This window comes from Vombatus ursinus, unplaced genomic scaffold (genome assembly GCF_900497805.2).
Source record: "Vombatus ursinus unplaced genomic scaffold, bare-nosed wombat genome assembly UNPS02014813.1, whole genome shotgun sequence".
Taxonomy (NCBI): Eukaryota; Metazoa; Chordata; class Mammalia; order Diprotodontia; family Vombatidae; genus Vombatus; species Vombatus ursinus.
Window position 1 is genome coordinate 29533779 of NW_020954591.1, and position 19941 is coordinate 29553719.

Sequence of the window (19941 nt, forward strand, 5' to 3'; positions counted from 1 at the left end):
CAGTGAACATGATAGAGGCATAAATAAGTAGGCACATACAAGAAACATACAGTAGAAGGAAATTGAGTCATCAACAAGTATTTATTAAATGTTTACTATATGCCAAGCATTGTGTTAAATGCAAAGAAAGGCCAAAAAAAAACCCTGCCCTCAAGGAGCTGACTGTCTAATGGTGGAGACAACTTGTAAACAACTTTGTACATAGAAAATATATACGGGGTAAACTAGAGGTAGTCTCAGAAGAAAGGCACTAGCATTGAGGGAATTAGGAAAATCTTCTTAGAGAAGGGGGGATTTTAGCTGAGATGGGGAGGAAGCCAGAGAAGCCAGTAGGCAGAGATGAGGAGGGAAAGCATTCCAGGAATGGGAGCAACCAGTGAAAGGGCCCTAACTGGGAGATGGGATGTCTTATAGGAAGAAGGTAACTTCAAAGGGTACTCTGTCCTGAAACCATAAAAGGCATATTAAACAGAAGATATATTTCCTTAATTCTAAACCTCACTTTTAGAAAACAAATAACAGCAATTAGACTTTTACAGCACAGGGAATGTCCACATCTCATGCTACCCCACTGACCAACCAAAGATAGTATATTTACTTGTATCTATTACTGCCATGACTTCTCCTTTACTCTTAATATATTCAGTCTTATGTTATAACATGTTTATGTTTCAGGGAAATGTACAGTGGAAAGGGCACTGGCTTTGGAGTTAGAGAACATGAATTTGAATCCTGCTTCTATTGCTCACTACCTTAGTGGCATCAGGAAACTGAAAGTCCATGTGTTAGACTTGCCAAATGGCACAAAACTAGTCAATGGTAGTGCCAAAATTAGAACCTACATATTCCAATTCCCAGACCATGGTTCTTTTCACTATGTTAGTTGCCCTCTTAACAAAAGTTTCCGAGATGCATTGTATTATTTATGGAGATAAGAGACAATTGCTTTATTGTTTTTATTTTTAGAGAGGGGAAGAGATGTTTTTGTTTGATTTTCTTAAGATCTTGAGTTTGAGATTTGGTGAGACATCTAGGCAGTGTGGTGTGGTGGCTAAAGTTCTGGTCTTAAAATCAAGGAGGATCTGGGTTCCATTACCAGCTCCAACACTAGTAGTATGACTATGGCTAACTCATTTGATCTCTCAGCTTCATTTTCTTCCTCTATATAATGGAAATAATAAAATCTGTAATATCTGCCTCACAGGGTTGTTGTGAGATTCAAGTGGAATAGCAAATTTTGCAAACTTTAAAACACTATTCAAATGTCAGTCATAGAGACACCAAATGGGCAGTTAGTACTCAGATAAGAAGTTAGGACTAAAAATAGAGATTCAGGAGTAATTAACATAAAAGTGATAGTTGAAGCTGTGAGAGACGAAAAGACTGCAATGGGAGAAAATGTAGAGAGAGTTGGATGGATGACATATAGAACTTGCCCATCAGTACTTATACTTTGGAAGGAGGCTGCAAATGGGCAATGGAGCTGGGCCCAGAATTAATCAGGAAGAGGCAGCAGGAGCAGTGCTTTGGGGAAACTCGAAGTTGTTTCAACGACCCCAAGTTTCTCCCTGAAGCAAAGGCCCTCGATATAGTGATTGATGGATGAATGGATTGTTGATAATGATGAACTTGACAAACACTGAACAAAATGAACATTGCATATACAAGCTAGAATAGAAAAGGAAATTTATTCATGAAACCACAATTCTTAAATAAAGTTTACTTTTCCTTTTAAGTATATAATAAATTAGCAAGTAACTTTCTTTTGGGGGATCTGAGGATAGATCACCCCCAAACTCACATTTCCAACTTTTATTCACTATCCTTAGTGCTTTTTCTGTATAGAAGGAGAAGGGAGTGGGGGTGGATAGTCAATAATAATATCCAAAGTAAGGAGGTAATTCCCTATCCAATCCTCTTGCTTTGCCTAGGTCTTTGAACCTAAGAGGGCCAGATTGTCCTTAATGAGCCATCTCATGGTGTCAGTGACAGAGATGATCAGGCCATCTGTGATCTGGAAGGACATCTGATAGAGATAGGGTTACACATACCAAGAACTGTGTCAAATACATTTTCTGCTTCTGACTATGTGGACATCTTGGGCTGGTACTCCTCCACTATGATGATGGCCTTCCCACATAGTTTTTCTCCCACCTTCTTTGACTGATTTGCCTCTGTGGTCAAGGCTACCAAGTGGACATGAGCAGATGTCCTTGGAGTTCTACCAAAAGAAGTCATGATGACCATCTAGACCAACTGTGGGATACACTTGCTGGAAAACGGTCATCATGGCTTCTTCTTTTGGTAGAACTCTGAGGACTTCTGACCTAGCCCATCACACTCAAGCTGTGAAAAGCATCCTTGAATTCAATCAACTTTTGTAGGCCCCAGTCCAGTTCAGTTAAGAAGAGACACATTTCAATGAAGTCAGTGAATTCACAGTTGATGCCTTAAATGGCAATAGTTCAAGTGGAGTAGGTGCCCTTCTTGTAATAGAACTTGCTAGTTTTGCAGTATAGGATCACTGTGTGCAGCAGTGCAAACAGGACCTCCTGTACCTTCCATATCTCCAACTTTTAATAGCTATGTGACTGTAAGCAAGTTACTTAACCCTGTTTGCCTCAGTTTTCTCATCTATAAAGTGAGCTCAAGAAAGAAATGGCAAACCACTCCAATATCTTTGCCAAGAAAACTCCAAATGGGGTCCTGAAGAGTCTGACATGACTGAAAATGGAATGAACAAACAACTAGTTAATATTGGAGTTAATCACTCCATTATCTTTGCCAAGAAGAACCCAAATGGGGTCACAAAAAATCAGACACAACTGAAATGACCGAATAACAAAAAAAAAAACCCACTTCCTGACAGAGAAGAGGATGGACTCAGGGTACAGAATGAGGCACATATTTTCTGACATGGCAAAGGTGGAAATTTGTTTTATTTGACTATGCATATTTGTTACACGGGTTTTGTTGGTTTTTTTTAAGAGGGGGAAAGTGCAAAAGGAAAGAAAATATTTTTTATTAAAAAATCAAAATCATTTAAAAAAAGAATTCACCTCCAAACTAAAAATAATATAAAATAGAATAACGAATTCATAAGGACTGGAGAGGGCCTTCCAGGCAAGTCAGGAAAGTGCACAACCTATATAAGGGAGGGTAAACAATAGTCCAGTTTGGCCGCTCAGAAAGGGAGCATAATAAAAAATAGGACTAGAAAGCTAGAGTAGCACTTGAGAGAAACCAGATTGAGTTTATCCAAATTATAATAATAGTATCTAGGAGGAATTAAAAATGGCCCCATATGTGTTAGCTTTGCAAAGTCACACCTCCATAAAGTGAAAGTAGACTTAATAGGAGAATTCAATTATAAGGGCTGAGAATTAATTTAGCTAGTTGTAAAAGCATTATAGTAGTCAAGTCAACTAGGATTTATTAAACGTCAACTAGTAATTTATTAAGTGCCTACTATGTGCTTGGCTCTGGGGATACAAACAAAGGCAAATAGAGAAGGCTCTGGTTTAACTGAGTGCAACGGGAAGATGGCAGTTTTAAAAGCCCTTTCTGAAAGGCCACAGCAGGTAGGGGTGAGAGGCTCACCCCAGTCAGATTGGATTTCCAATGTTTGTAGACATGCTCCAGGCCAAGAGGAATCATAAGGGTCTGGTTGAGTCTCCCATCAGTTTATACATGGAAATGTCCATCATACAAACACATTTACTGATCTGGAAAGATTAGTTCAAGAGAGATGGGCTTTGAATAGTGATCTGGAATCACTTAAAAATAAAGCCCCACATTCTCATTTTTTTATCAGCTCTGCTACGTCATTTAATTTCTATTTATATTCTGCTTTAAAGCTAGATCTATGCCTATATCAATTAAAGAGAAAGCTTTTCACTGGAGAAAAAGATAATAAAACATCTCTTGGTAAGCTTGCAAAATCATTTGTAATGGGTCACTTCTATTATTCCTGGGTAATTGTATCCAGAGGTTCATCTTTATTTAACTTATTGTTCTGATACCCCGATCTCCACTACAAATCCTGCCCCTCCACCCCAACATCAGGGCAGCTAGGTGACACAGCAGATAGAATTCTAGGTCAGGAGTTGGAAAGACTCATCTTCCTGAGTTCAAATCTGGCTTCAGACATTTACTGGCTATGTGACCCTGGGCAAGTCACTTCACCCTGTTTGCCTCAGTTTCCTCATCTGTAAAATGAGTTGGAGAAGGAAATGGTAAACCACTCCAGTATCATGGCCAAGAAAACCCCAAATGGGGTCATGAAGAGTCAGATACAACTGAAACAACTGGAATCCAACCATTTGGTTTAGATGAAAGCCCAAAGAGGTTGCATGAATTGCCCCAAATCACATTTCTGGTTAGTGGTGACCTGGGGACTAAAATTCAAATGTCTTGATTTCTATCCAGCGCCCTCTCCCCCAACCATACCACACTGCCTCTCCTTCCTTCTTCTGAATGCCTTCTCTCTCTCATTTTGTCCATCTCCATTCCTTCATCAGGACTTTTGTTCCCTTCTTAACTTTAATTCTCTTTCAATTTCACTCACCTATAAACATCCTTCATTTTCTCCTCATACATTGCCTTACTTTTCTCTCTTTTGAAGAGTCCCCAATAACCCTGACTCCAGTCAGCCAATTACTAAGAATTTACAAAATCTGTGATGTGTGTCTAGCTCTAGAACCATTGCTCTATTCAAACCAAATCCATGAAATTACCACAGATACTGTGGTAGGAACAATATCCTCAAACCCTATACCATGAAGGCTGGGCTAATTCTTTTTTAAAAGGTTGAAATGATCTTTAAGACTTAATTAGTCTGGAGCAGCTAGATGGCACAGTGGATAGATCACTGGCACTGGAGTCAGGAGGACCTGAGTTCAAATCCAGACTCAGACAATTACTACTGTGTGACCCTGGGCATGTCACTTAACCCCATTGCCTAGCAAAAAAAAAAAACAAAAACAAACAGACAAAAAAAAAGACTTAGTCGGTCCAGTAGACTTAAAGCTTGCATCACTGATCTAACTTCTAAGTGGTTTCTAAGAAGTAAATACCCCCAGAAGAGGTAACATATTGGGCTGTAGCAATCATTTACGCTTTAACGTGAACTAGGTTATCTGATGCTTTCCTGAGAGGCAGTTGGGTTGAGGATGGAATGAGAAAGAAAGGAAGAACTCATCAGAGTGCTAGTGGCTTTCATAAGACTAGGGGAAAGAGGTACAAGTAGTGGGGGATGCCATAGAATGTCAGAGAAGTTTGTTTACTATTGTTTGGTCTATCATCAGCCTCTAAAGTCACTCCAAGACAATTCAGTCTTCAAAAAGCAAATTCAACCTTGGTTTGTAAGCATTGCCATGATTACTGCCTTGTATATAGTTATTTGCATGTTGTCTTCCCTATTAGATTGCAAGCTCCTTGAGGTCAGGGACTGTCTTTTGCCTCTTTTTGTATCCCCACTGTTTAATGCAGTATCTGACACATAGTAGGTGCTTTAATAAATATTTATTGATTATCTAGATAGACTGTTCAGTTGACTGAAACCTTAACCAAAGTAATTCCAATGCATCAGCAGCAGCCAGGTGCTTGGGAAGAAAGGACACCTGAAGGAGGAGAGAAGTGGGGGCAAAGGGAGAGAAGGGGGAAGGAGTCAGAGCAAGGAAGTTGATCCAAGAACCCAAAGCAGTGAGGAAGTACTCAGGTTGACTTGCCTGAAGGTTCTTGGCAGCCTTAAGCAGCAGGTGGCTAGCTGCCTAACTTAGGCTGTCCCTAAATGCTATGCTCTCAGGCAGCTAAGACAAAGGAATGAACTCTAGACCCCAGAATCCTGCAGAAGAAATGACAAGCAGTTTGACGAACAGGAGTAAATTAAAGGGAACTCCAAGGGCCCTCGTTGCATTCCTCCACCACAGGAGAGGCCATAGCTTGGGTTTCGGTTGTTTTTGGCCTCGGTGTTGACCTGGGGCCCTATTTCTTCCTCCTCTCCCCCTGTCACCCCGCCTCTTTCCCCTGCTTTTAAAAAGCATTTAAAGGGTTTTGTCAGTGAATGATCCTATTCATAAAGCAGCCAGTGATGACAGTTCGACTTTCTAAATGGACTCTTAATTGTGTTCCTAATAAATCTGAAACATAAATAAACAGTAGGGAAAGAGCAAAGAGCAAATGAGGGAGGAAAAAGTTCAGAGGGCAAGGCCAGGGAGATAGCCCTGGTTCACAGGTATGAAGGGAAACTGTGAGAGACACAATCACAATTTCCCTTCATAACCACACTCCCCTCAGCTGCCTTCCACCCCTGAAGATCATTCCATCTTTGGCCCTCTGAGCCATTGCTGGTGTGATATGTTTAGAGAGAGAAAAGAGGAGAGTGGGACCATAGGGTCATGGATCTTAGGTTTCAAGCTAAAAAAGATATTGTTGTTCATTATGTGAGACTCTTTGTGATCCCATTTTGGAGTTTCTTGACAAGATACTGGAATAGTTTGCCATTTCCTTCTTCAGCTCAATTTACAAATGAGGAAACTGAGGCAAACAAGATTAAGTGACTTGCCCAGGGTCACACAGCTAATAAGTGTCCGAGGCCAGATTTAAACTCAGAAAGGTGAGGCTTCCTGACTCCAGGCCCAACACTCGATCCACCGAGCCACCTAACTGGTCCCCCTCTTGTTCCCCCCCCCCCAAAAAAAATCTTAGAGAGTGTCTAGTTTTAACAGATAAGAAATTTGAGGACCAAAGAGAGTAAGTCATTTATTCAAGGTTACGCAGACAGTAAATTTGGGATTCAAACACAGGTCTCCTGACTTGAAGAAGCCTTTCCCCTGCATGACTATCTCTACAAAGAAGTGGCCTTTTCTGCTGATCACCAGCAGCAGCATTTAGTAAAACAAGAATTTGAAGGAGGGTCCAAGAAGTAACAAATGAACAGAAAGAGAACAAAAGAAATAGCACCAGGAGAATGAGGAATGTCATTCCACCTGATGACAAATTCAACGAGATGAATAGGGTCTGTCTCTGGAAGTCAATGAGGCAGAAATGGACTAATTGTCGATTTACCTTTCCTTCCAGATCCGCACCCAGATTACAAACTGTATTACAAGCATATTAGTACCTGTCCCACACCACCCTCCACCCAGGATTTGGGTGACAATCTGGGATTAGCTGGTACATCCAGGTGAATGTAGCAAACACCTTTTGTTCCAGTGTTAATCACTATTCCAGGTGCACTGGGAGCCTGGGATGGGATTTTAACCCTTTCCTTGGGGCCTAGACCAAGTAAAGCTCAGGTGAGTTTAGTTTCCTGGCTTCAGTAAAAATTAAATTCCTTGAGGGCAGGTACTGTCCAGTGCCTAGAACAGTGTCTGATATATAGTGAGCATTTAATAAATACTTACTGAATGAATAAATGAATCTGACCCCGTCTCATTGAAGATTGAGCATAAGTAGTGATCATACTTCCTCCTTTCTATCCCAACTCCAACTAGATTTTCAACTATGACTACCATTACTTGAGGATAGTCATTATTTTATTTCTTCTGCCTCTTCCCCCCCCCCCCCCCCCCAAAAAAAATACACATACAGAATACCTAGTACAGTTTTGGGTACTTTTTAAAAGCTCAATAAAGACTTGTTTAGGGGCAGCTAGGTGGATCAGTGGAAAGAGCAGCAGCTGTGGAGTCAGGAAGACCTGAGTTCAAATCCGACCTCAGACACATAACACTCATTAGCTGTGTGACTCTGGGCAAGTCACTTTACCCCAGTTGTCTCACCAAAAAAAAAAAAAAAAAAGACTTGTTTACTTGAGCTCTGCCCAACTCTGCAGAAGATTAGGAAAATCCAGTCTAGCAGAGAGGCTAGAAGGCAATCCCTCTTAGGATTCCCAAAGGTTAAATACTGAGCTCTGTACTCAGCCATGCCAGGTTGTATACCAAATTCATTGTTTATGTACCATGTGCATTGTTCTGAATTTACCTGAGTTCTCATTGGGAGAATTAGGTTCCCTGGTGTTTCATTCTAATACCACCTAGGATTCTCAAAGATTGTTGATAGAGTTGATAATTAAAGTAAATACCCAATTAGTTCTAATAATGAATCCCACAAAATGGTTGCACACTGTATATTTCCACTGGGCTGAAATCAATGACTATTTTGTTGTTGTTGCTGTTCAGTTATTTCAGTCATGTCCAACTCTGCATTAACCCCATTTGGGGTTTTCTTGGCAAAGACGCTGAAGTGGTTTATCATTTCCTTCTCCAGTTTGTTTTACAGATAAGGAAACTGAAGCAAATGAGGCTAAGTGACTTGTCCTGGGTCACACAGCTGGTAAATAAACGTCTGAGGCCAGATTTGAACTCAGGAAGATGAGTCTTCTTGACTCCAGGCCAAGTACTCTATCCATTGCACCACCTAGCTGCCCCCGCCATATTGTACATACATTATAATTCTGAATACTGCAAATTCAAATAATTTGATGGGATTCATTATTCACACTACCTATAGAAGTGGTTATAGCCTAGAAATCTAGTGTTTTGTCCAGTAAAAGGGGAAAGAAAAAAAGATACTCAATATACAAACAAGAATCAGGTACTGAACAGCTAGTTTATTCCTAAAAAGAAAAAGGAATCCCAAGCAATAAAGAATCATAAAATGGTTAGTATATAACCTAGTAATATATCACTACTAGTAAAGTCAGTGGAAGGCTAATACTCAAGCCTCATTGGAACACAGGGCAAGGCTGCTAATTAGCCATTTAACCTATCACCTCTACAATGGCATTGTCTAGTCAAACAACAAAGCAGGGCTGTTGTTTCCCTCCCTTCCTTATCTAATATCAACATTTTCCTTGTTAAAAGTCTGATTCTGCTATTGCTACTACAAACACAGGAAAGGAAAGGCAGCATCCACTACAGTCAGCGATTCCATACTCAACATGAGTAGCAGGGCCCAAAGTGCTCTGACCCTGCCATTATATCTGGGCAGGGAAGGACCCTTTCTCTACCCCGACTGGTTTCAAATCCTTTCTTCTGGAAATTGCCTCCAAGAGACCTATCAGGTAGAAACTGCCTTTTTTTGTAGGTGTGGCTCAGGATTTGGGGAGCAGAGAGAGAATATCTGAATGTGACCCAAAGATATGGAGAACTTATTATAACCACAAAACTTTAAAATATGTGTTAATTTTCTACATGTGGGAATTGTTCTTCTCTCTATCCCCACCCCCAATTCTGGTCGTAGGTGTCTGTGTGATCAAGGCCTTGGGGCTCCTGGTTTCCCTATTCTCAAACTGGAACAATTGTTCCCTAGTCACTGGCCACTGCTCTCTCTCCTGGCATTGTCATGAGAGCTCCTGAGCCCTCGGTGCAATGGCCAGGTCTCAGTTATCATCTTCCTCCTTTCTCTTTGTCCCACAGCCTCTCTGCTACTTCAGATTACTCAGCGTTTAAAGCTGAGTCAATTAACCCTTCTCCCTTTACCCAACCTTTGGCCTAAGGCAACATGGTACAGTGAAAACTGTTGGATTTGGAATCTAGAAAATATGGGTTTGATTCTTGGCTCTGTTATTTACTGCCCATGTGACCTTGGGTAAATCACTTCATTTTTCTGAGCCTCAGTTTCCTAATCTGTAAAATGAGGGATTTGGGCTGGATGATCTCTGAGGTCCCTTTCAAGTCCCAACAACACTTATCCTAAGAAGCCCAAAATCATTCTGCTCCAGAAGTCATTCTCTTTGGAGTTGTGGCAAATATTTGGACAGAGAATTTTTTTCCTCTTCCCGTCAGATGGGATCCAAAGCAGTACCTGCCTTTGTAGGAAAGCCCTCTCACTGCTCTTCCTTAATACCCGTCTGCTACTCCCCTTGAAAGTTCAGACAACGTATTTGGCCAAGTAATCTCCTACCAAGAGGGCCCGCTGCTGTGCCCTACCCATGGTCCTTTCTCCCAGAGTGTTCTAGGGAAAACAGGAGCTCATTGTTTCCAATGGATAATGGGCATATTGTGACAGATTGAGAATTTAGGTTGTTTTGATTTTCCTTGCTGGACCAGAGAACTGCTGCCAACTCGGAGGCCTGCTGACAGGGAGTGTGTTTTTAATTGTCATGGGCTAAAAAGGCTACTTACAGTGGTTCTTAAATTGGGAGATCTCAAGGCTCTTTGCTAATGAGCTGTCATTATGCCCACTGTATAGATTAGACAACTGAGGCATAGAAAAGTCAAAGTTTTTTCCTTGATTTCTCCCAAGAAAGTTGATTAGTAAAATAACAATAACTGCAAAAACTCACATTTTTAAAGGGTTTCAAGTTTTATGAAGCTTCACAACCACCCCATTCACTTCTTTTCCCTACTCATTTATTAGACCTAAGAAATGGGTACAGATTAGCAAGTAGCTAGATTCTCAGGCAAAATGACAAATTAGACAAAGAACCTTTGATCCTACAGAAAATATATGGTTTAAAGGAGGAGATAAGATAGCACATGTCATCACAAGAAGCATGTAAGGACCTTTATGAGAATGTCTAAAGGACGGGGTAAGTCAGTGATTTTGTTAGCAGCTTAGAAAGTAGACAGGGTTGATTAGGTAAGTCTTCCTGGAGGAAGTGACTTTAATAGAGGTAAGGGAAGGGGTATAGGATGGTTGGGTGGAAAATGGAGGATTATTACAGAGATCTGGAAGAAAGGGCAGAAAGCCTGATGGAACTGCAATAAATGGTGTGGTCTAGGATTCAAAAGAAAACGAGAACAGAAAAGTCAGGTTGACTCAACTGGCAGAGAGTTTCTCAGACTGCTTGGAAATTAAATATTTGATTCTGGCATGATTAGAAAGACCTTTGAAGGTTATAAGTAGCACTAACAAATACAAGGATCTACAAAATCCATAGAAACCCTGGATGATCAATTTGGTACAATGTCTATTTTACAATCTCTTAACTCCAATAATTCCAACCATTTGAAAGGATCCCCTCCAACCTGACAAGGCTGGAGTTTAGGATACATCTATACAGCACCAAGCAACACAGAAATGTGCCAATCATGGAACACTAATGTATTGTTGGTTGAATTGTGAACTGATCCAACACTTCTGGGGAGCAATTTGGAACTATGCCCAAAGGGCTATAAAACTATGCATACCCTTTGATCCACCAATACCACTGCTGAGCCTGGATCCCAAAGAGATCATATAAATGGTAAAAGGACCCACATGTTCAAAAATATTTATACCCACTCTTTTTGTGGTGCCAAAGAATTGGAAATTGAGGGGATGTTCATAAGTTGAGGAATGGCTGAACAAGTTGTAGTGTATGAATGTAATGGAATACTATTGTTCCATAAGAAATGATGAGTAGGTGGGTTTCAGAAAAATCTGGAAAGACTTACGTGAACTGATGCTGAGTGAAGTGAGCAGAACCAGAAAAACATTGTACGTAGTAACAGATACATTGTGTGACGACCAGCTTGGATTGACTTAGCTCTTCTCAGCAATGCAATGATACAAGACAATTCCAAAAGACTCATGATAGAAAATGCTATCCACAACCAGAGAAAGAACTGTAGTCTAAATGCAGATCAAAGCATATTGTTTTCTCTCTCTCTTTTTTGTTTTTTCTTTCTCATGTTTTTTCCCTTTTGTTCTGATTCTTCTTTCACAACATTACTAAAATGAAAATATGTTTAATATGAATGAATATGTATAGCTTATATCAAATTGCATGCTGTCTTAGGGGAGTAGGAGGGAAGGGGAAAATTTAGAACTCAAAATCTTATAAAAGTGAATGTTGAAAACTAAAAATTAATTAATTAATTAAAAAAAGAAATGTGCCAATCATTCAATGAATTGGCCCATAAAAGACTGTGAATTTAGAACAAAAATCCTTCTCCCCACCCCGAACCACTTTTAGTCCTAGAGTATCAGACCTGACTTGTCTATGTCTAAACTAACTGGACAGTTACTATCTCTCCATCTCACTTTCTGCTATGTAGACAGCTTTAGACATAAGCCGATAAATCACTAAACTTTTTGAGGTTAACAGCTCACGTTGTCTTGAAGGTCAGTCCAGTTTCAGTCCAACCCAGCCCAGGACTGTGAGTTAAGGTTGGGCTGAGGTTAGACATGAAAGGTCACAAGGAGGTCAGGCAAATTTAAGGACTGCCCGTGAGAGGAAGAGAAGGTGAGATGCTAATGTAGTTTCTAGGGTCTCAGGCCAAACTAGTATCAGTTCAGTCTGGCTGGAGGTCTAATGACACACCCAGCTTGGCTTTTCATTTATAGTTTGAGTCAAGCTGGGTCTCTGAGTTGCTACTCTCCTTGTAACTCCATGAATCTTTACACAGAACATCCGTAAACAAGGCCAAGGGCACCATGACCCAGAGAGCTTGTCTCATTGCCAACCAACCAGGCTAGAACACTTTCAGAGTTTATGGTATATCCTAGAACTTCCTTGCTTACCAATGTGTTGGGGGGGGGTTCAGGAGCACACACAGCCTGGCACACCATAATCCAAGGAAGGCAGCAGAGGAATTTAAGGGGACCAGGAAGCCTGTCAGGACTGCTCCTGCCTGCTGACTCACCACCCACAGCACAGTGAAGACCTCTTCTAAATCCTAGGGTGAGGGTGGAAGCTGACATGGGAGTGGCAAAGAGGTAGCAAACTCCTTCTAAAAGCTTAGCAAGGATCTCAGCCAGTCCCTGGGTGCACAAGAGTGGGAATTGGCATCTGGGTTTAGTTCTTAGCACTGCTCCTGATGTTAGGTGAGCCAATCCAAGGCATTTAGCTTCCCTCTGCCTAAATGTGCCTTTTATAAAACTAAGAATAAATCAGCCTTCTTTACATTGTAGGGAGGGAGCAAGGGAAAGAATGTCAGATGTCTGAATTAGAAAGCACTTTGAGATCCTTAAAGAGAATGTGCCACAAGATGAGGGCATATTATTTAGAGAATTCCTGACCAAGAGACCTCTCCTAATTCTGAAATTCTGTGATTCTGCCAAGATAGGGCAGCTTCCATTAAGCTGAGCAATACAAATCCATATAGCCAGGCCTCTTGGTGTGGTTTATTGAGCAGAATATCTCATTACTATTTCCCATTCCTCTTTGGAAAAAACTGAAGTAGACACTTACTAGGTCCAAAGGAAAATATTCAATGAGTCTCTGAAGTGACTTATCCTAGGAGCCAGAGGAAGACAAGTACTTTAGTTTTATATATTCTAGTAGTCAGTAATTCTAAAGAAAATGTATGAGGGGCAGCTAGGTGGTGCAATTGACTGAGCCCTGGAGTCAGGAGGACCTGAGTTCAAATCCAGCCTCAAACACTTACTAGCTGTATGGTCCTGGGCAAGTCACTTAACCCAGATTGCCTTGAAAAAAAATGGATGAGAGTACAAGAAAGAATAATGGAGAATGGGGTCCTGAGCTGAGTGGAGAGACATTGTATCTGTGAATCTCAATGAGATGGTACAATCTGTTTAAAGGCTGTTGGACTTGGAGTCAAGAAACCCAAGTTTGAATCTTCTCTCTGCCACATTATAACTGTGTGACCTTGGGCAAAATTGTTCTTATTTCTCTAAGCCTGTTTTCTTCATCTATAAGACAGAAGTAATGTTCATACTACCTACCATATGCAAAATTCTCTGTATCATTCTGTGGATCCTCCAGGGAGAATCCAATCAATGTAAACAAAGCATTTTGCAAGGCACAGAGTGCTATATAGCAGTACAATAGATAGAATACCAGGCCTGGAGTCAGGAGGATCTGAGTTCAAATCTGGCCTCAGACACTTATTAACTGTGTGACCCTGGGCAAGTCACTTACCCCTGTTTGCCTCAGTCTCCTCATCTGTAAAAATAAATTGGAGAAGAAAATGGCAAACCACTTCAGTATCTTCATAAAGAAAACCCTAAAGGGAATCATGAAGAATTATATGCAACTGAATGACTAAACAACAAATTATTCTTTCTCATGGTATTGTTTTCCTCAGGATGGAGCTTGAGACATAATGGAGCTACAATTTGAAGTAGTGGAAGCAGGATGGTGTCATAGAAAGATTTGGAGTCAGAGAAGCTGGATTTAAATCCTGGTTCTGTCATTTATTAACTGGATGACTTTGGGGGGGGCAAGTCTCTTAACTGAGCCATGGTTTCCTCATCTATAACATGAAGTAGTAGGATTAAATGATGTCTAAGGTCCCATACAGCTCTGTGTCTATGAGAGTTGTCTCTTGCAGTAAAACAGTGTAAGAAGAGAAGAGATGAGCCATGCAAACTTTTAATACCCATTGGTCCTAGTCTGGATTCAATTCTGTATTTGCATGGATTCTTTTGCTTCATAGGCTCTGATAGGTGAACTTTTGCCTGCCTTTTCTTGCCTGGAAACAATGAGCTACCATGCTACTTCTTTGCCATCTCCCATGCAGCTCCTATAGATTGCCTTGATAATGCCTTCCCCTATTAGAATGTATATTGGGCAGCTAGGTGGCACCATAGAGCACCAAACCCACAATCAGGAAGATTCCTCTTCCTTAGTTCAAATCTGGCTTCAAATATTTAACTAGCTAGTGACCCTGGGCAAGTCACTTAACCCTGTTGGCCTCAGTTTCCTCATTTGTAAAATGAGTTGGAGAAGGAAATGGCAAACCACTCCAGTAACTTTGCCAAGGAAACCCCAAATGGGATCACAAAATGTCGAACATGACTGAAAAAGACTGAACAGCTGGCTGAAATGAGATTGTAAGCTCCTTGAGAGTAGGAACTATCTTACTTGATTATATTTGTATTACCAGCACTTAACTCAATGTCTTAATATATCAAGCACATAGTAAGTGCTTAATAAAATCATTTACGTATTATGTAGCCATATATTTATGTACCTATCTATTACCAAGGTTAGGGAAAAATATCTATATTTCCAGACCCCTAGGCAGACCTCCTAGGCCTCTATTGCTCTCTGTCCAGTTTTCACTTTCTTAATTCTAGTGGCTTACCTCTATTATTTCCCATGTATCCTGTATCTACCTTGCTTTGTATATATTTATTTGTATGTTGTCTCCTCCATCCAGGGATTGTCTTTTGCCTCTTTTTGTATCTCTAGCACCTAGCATGGTGCCCGGCACATAGTAGGCATTTAATAAATGTTTACCGATGGGTCGACTGATAAGTTGTTGGAGCTGAATTTCACTAGTATGGCTTATTCTTTCCACTAATGCAAATCGAAGCCCATTCCAATTCTTTTCAATCTGTGAAATTCTCATCCATGTTATTCTATAAAAGCTACTCAATAAAATAGAACCTTACATCTGGCTCTTTTAATATCTTAATGATAAATTTTAACTCTGTAACCCAGCATAAGGCTTTGCACATAGGAGTTGATTAATAAACATTTGTTGGTTTGAGATCTGGGGTTTGCTTCCTCCAGGGGTGTTATGTTTCTGTTATTATTATTAAGTGTGTTGACTTGATCATTACACAAAGATGAGCTTTAGTTACCATTCCATGCTTTCTTTTCTACCACTTGACAAAGTGAAGCAGGGCTGGGACAAGATAGTGGCCAGGCAAGCCAGGGGACTCATTGGAAAGGGAGGGAGCCTCAGAGCTAGGGATGTTTCAAATGTGCATGAAGATTTCCAAGTACTTAACTGTTCCATTGAAATTATTTTAAGATGCCTTAATTACAAGGATTGGAAGCCAAGAACTGAAAACAGGGTGTCAGATGCTAAGAGATTGGAGGCACACACAAGAATATGGGCTTCAAGAACATACAGGTCCTTTCCCCTGGTATGAAAGTCATTCTCATCAGCTACCCCCAGAGGATAAATGTTGAATACCCCACATCAGATTCAAGGATGCAGAATATAAACATAAGTTGATACTCTCTAAGTTGATAAAGGCTTTTCCAGAGTGGGCTGAGTAGGATAGAGGATCAGTAGGATAGAGCTTCAGGAGCTCAAATGGCTTTTCGCAACTGCGTGTCCCTGGATCATAGTGTTGCTTCCCACTAGGCCAGGGGCTGGCGATCTACTGCCAATGGATTTGGCCCACTGCAGAGCTCAGAATGAATATTCAGGCCTCCTGAAACAAGATTGCACGTCTCCTGACTCAGACCCCCTCTAGGGCTCACTACATTTGATTCAGTGAAATCTGCCTGTATTAAACACCTACTATGAGGCAACCATAGAACTAGGTGCAGGGGATAAAAAGATCACTGGAACACAGGCCCTGTTCTGAACAAGTTTACATCTACTGACATAAATATCCTCAAACAATTGCCTTTCAGGTCTCTTTTCACTCTTGGGAAGGGTTAAGTGTGAAATTTCTTGTCAAACCCTTCCCCCTCCCCCAAGACAATGAACACACAGTCCTATTCAATTATTTATTTTTTAATTAAAAAATAAAAGTTATCTTAACACATCTGCATTGGAGCTGTTGGGGATGGTATCCCCTGGAGCAAGGCTATAGGAAAAATGTTCTTGGGTCACCTTATCACCCTTTAATTGGTACAAAGGCACACGTCAAACAAACAAACAGGAACTTTCTTCAGAAACAACCTAATAATTCAGAACTCCCTTAACCCCTGACCCACCCTGCCTTTTCCCATCCCCTCAAAAATTTTTAAATGTTTTCTTTTTATAACCTACAAGAAATAAGTGCTAGGTCACAAAGGATACTGGGCAGCTGCTCCAGTTCCTCCATATCTCTCTGTTTTGACTGGTGGTTGCCCTGGGACTGATGGAAAAAAAAGCTATGGCATCCTCCCTCTTTGTTCCAGGATGCAGCCTACACCATAGATAGGTTTCTTGTACCCAGCCAGAGTACCACAACCATCTCCATGGCAACCATGATGTCAGAGAGATCTCCAGGGAGCTCTCTTCCTTAGCAAGTTGGGTAGTCCTGTGGCTAGCACACCCTTTCAACAGGAGCAAGGCCTAAAACAAACAAGTCTTCATTCAAGTGCATGCATGCTGATGATGATGTGAGAACATTCTGGGAGGAAGGGAGGGATTTGCCTGCCTTCTCTCCTCCCCAGGCACGTCAGGTGTGAGTTCTTTGGTGAGTTTTTTCTCCCTACTTCCCCCACCTCCTCTCCTCTTACCGTCAGTCACTCCCTCCCCTCCCAAAGAAAAGGTCAATTTTAGCTTGATGATGCAGTGTCAGAAGAGGGAAGTGGCAGCTCCTGGGACTGGCTACTGGGGGGCTCAAGAGCCTCTGTGGGGAGATCAGATGCCTTGGGCTCCTCTGGAGGTTCCAGCTTCTTGTGTTCCTGAGTGGGCTCTAGCACATCCTGCTTCTGAGCTTGACTGTTCATTTTCTCTTCAGCCTCGATCTCTTCTGAGGTGGGGATGGAGTTCTTCTTGGGACGCCCTTTGGGTTTGGTAGGAGCTTCCTGCCCACCTTTAAGAACCTGAGGAGGCGGAAGAGGAGAAGTGATATGAGGGGGAAAGCTCCTTAAAGGACATCCAACAGATTCAGTTCAAACAGGTATTAAACACTGCAAGCAAAGTGAGAGGCAACATAGTGTAGCAGAATCCTGCCTCTGATGCTAGCTGTGTTCTGCTGATTACCTATAATTCATACACAAATATAGGGCGAGGAAATTCAAGGAATCACAGAAAACAAAAGACAACAGCACTAACAAAGGGAATATGAGGAGAAGGAGAAATCATGATGCCTGAGTTAAGCTTGGTAGGAAGATAAGGATTCTGAGAAGCAGAGATGAAAAGGGAGACCATTCCACACATGGGGAACAGCTTTTTCAAATACATCAAGGTAGGATATGGACTACCACATTTGGAGGACAACTAGGAGTCCAGATTGGCTGGGATGCAGAGTTCATGAAAGGGAATAATATGAAAAAAGGCTGAAAAGTAGGTGGGAGCAGATCACGAAAGACCCTTAATGCCACATGAAACCATCTCTCTCTGTCCCAGCAGTTAGCATCAAGGTTTTGATGAAAAGGATCCTCAGTCCTCTATCCTTCAAGATGAAATTGGAGTCAAGCTCCTGTACAGTATCCCCCAACTTCTCTAGCCCAAATCAAATTCTTCTTCCTCTGTACTCTGATCCTACTGTTTGCAACACATACTTTAGCATTTGCCCATACACTATCTTTCCTACCTGATTCACCTGTGTATTTCCCTAACAAAATTGTAATGCCTTCAGTGAATATATTTTATATCTCAAAAATCCCCCACAATCAGAATTCCAGAAATAGTTATAGGATACATAAAACTTAAGGCAGTAGGAAGGGGAAGAGGCTTCTATTAAGGGCTAATCCAGAGGTCAGAAATCTGTGGCCTCAAGGCTACATGTGGCCCTCTAGGTCCTCAAGTACAGTCCTTTGAGTGACTAGAGTTGCACTTGAGGACCTAGAGGGCCATATGTGGCCTTGAGGCTGCAGGTTCCCCACCGTTGGTAGTCATTTCAAAATGAGTCAATATCCCCAAATACCCCAGTGAAGTTATCACACTGAGTAATATAGATTAACTCCTTGAGGGCTGAGATTCCTTTTTGTCTTTTTATCTCCAGCCCCTAGCAGAGTGTCTTGCACATAGTAGGTACTTTATAAATATTTATTGAATCTAATAGGTACTCAGTTGATAGTCTTGTTGAATTAAATTGATTTGAACTGCGTGTTCACTAGGAACTTGTTGGAACAATATCTTACGCCATGACAACATTATCTTTGGCAGCTCTCCGTTAGCCCCACTCCCAGTCTCTGTCCATACTATTCTCCTTCTAAGACATCCTATTAGGGTGTTGTTAATGGATTGTTTGAATTAATTATTATCATGAGCCAACAACTGCCCACAACTTAGGGTTATTAATGATAAACAGTATAGTCATTAAGATGTTGCAATTGGGTTAATGAGCTCTCACGTGGATCAGTCACTAAGGTGCTAAAAGTTCAATTTAAGAAGCATGTATTAAACAACTACTGTGTACAAAGTACAGCACTAACTAACAAGGGCTCAAAGATAAAAATGGAAGAGTCTTTGCCTTCAAAGAGTTTACATTCTCCTAGAGGGGGTGAGGGGGACATAGCAAGTAAACAAATGAGTAAAAAAAGAAAAAGAAAAGATAATTTGAGGAGGGAGAAAACACTAACAACTGTGGATGAAGGGGAAAGGAGGGCTTCCTATAAGAGTTGGTTCCTGGTCTAAGCCTTGAAAAAAGATAAGGATCCTAAGAGATGGAGGATCCTAAGAGATGGAAGAGAGCAGAGAGAAAGAGAGATGGGATGCTGAGTGTAGTTTGCTTGGGCTGGAATGTGGGAGGAAGATAAGGCAGGAAGGAAGAAAGAAAGGAAGGAAGGTAGGAAGGAAGGAAGGAAGGAAGATAAAGAAGGAAGGAAGGAGACTAACATCAAATGAAGCTGGAGCTGGTAGGTTGGCCCCAGACAGCAGAAGGCCTAAAATGTCAAGTTGAGGCATTTGTATTTTTATTCTAGAAGCCACAAGGAAACACGGGAGATTTTTCAGTGGTGAAGTAACACGGTCAGACGTCTACCTTAGGAATTCAATTCAATAAACATTTACTGATCAGTATGGCAAAGGGGAAAGAGTGCCAAACTTGGGAGTTATGGGGCTTGCACCCTACAGACGATAGACTACCAATAGATAAATATTTATTAAGGTCCCACTAAGTTTCCTTCTGGCTCTGCCTATATGCTCGTAAACCCCTATTATAGGCCAGGAACTGTTTTGTGGCTAAGCACCGGGGAGACAAAAACAGCAATGAAACAATCTCTGCCCTTGAGGAACTCATATAGTATACTGAACGAGAGGAAACAAACACATATACAGATAAACAAATTTTTAAAATGAATAAATGAATTAATGAACGAATGAAAAACAAATTTATACAACATAAATACCAAGTAATTAAGAAACAAATGCATATAACATAAATACCAAGTAATTTAGAGGATGAGGGAGAACACTAATAGCTGGG

The 19941-nt window shown here is 41.0% G+C and overlaps 1 protein-coding gene and 1 pseudogene across 1 annotated transcript in view; both read right to left on the bottom strand.

Annotated features, from left to right (window-relative positions):
- Positions 1 to 1927: 1927 nt before the first annotated feature.
- LOC114054495 lies at positions 1928 to 12630 on the bottom strand (annotated as a pseudogene).
- A 3724-nt stretch (positions 12631 to 16354) lies between these two features.
- Positions 16355 to 19941, bottom strand: part of BARX2 (BARX homeobox 2) — an 80465-nt gene continuing 76878 nt past the window's right edge. The window contains exon 4 of the mRNA XM_027835231.1: positions 16355 to 17392. Within this exon, the coding sequence (XP_027691032.1) occupies positions 17123 to 17392 (270 nt within the window). The 3' untranslated portion in view covers positions 16355 to 17122. The remainder of the gene's footprint in view (positions 17393 to 19941) is intronic.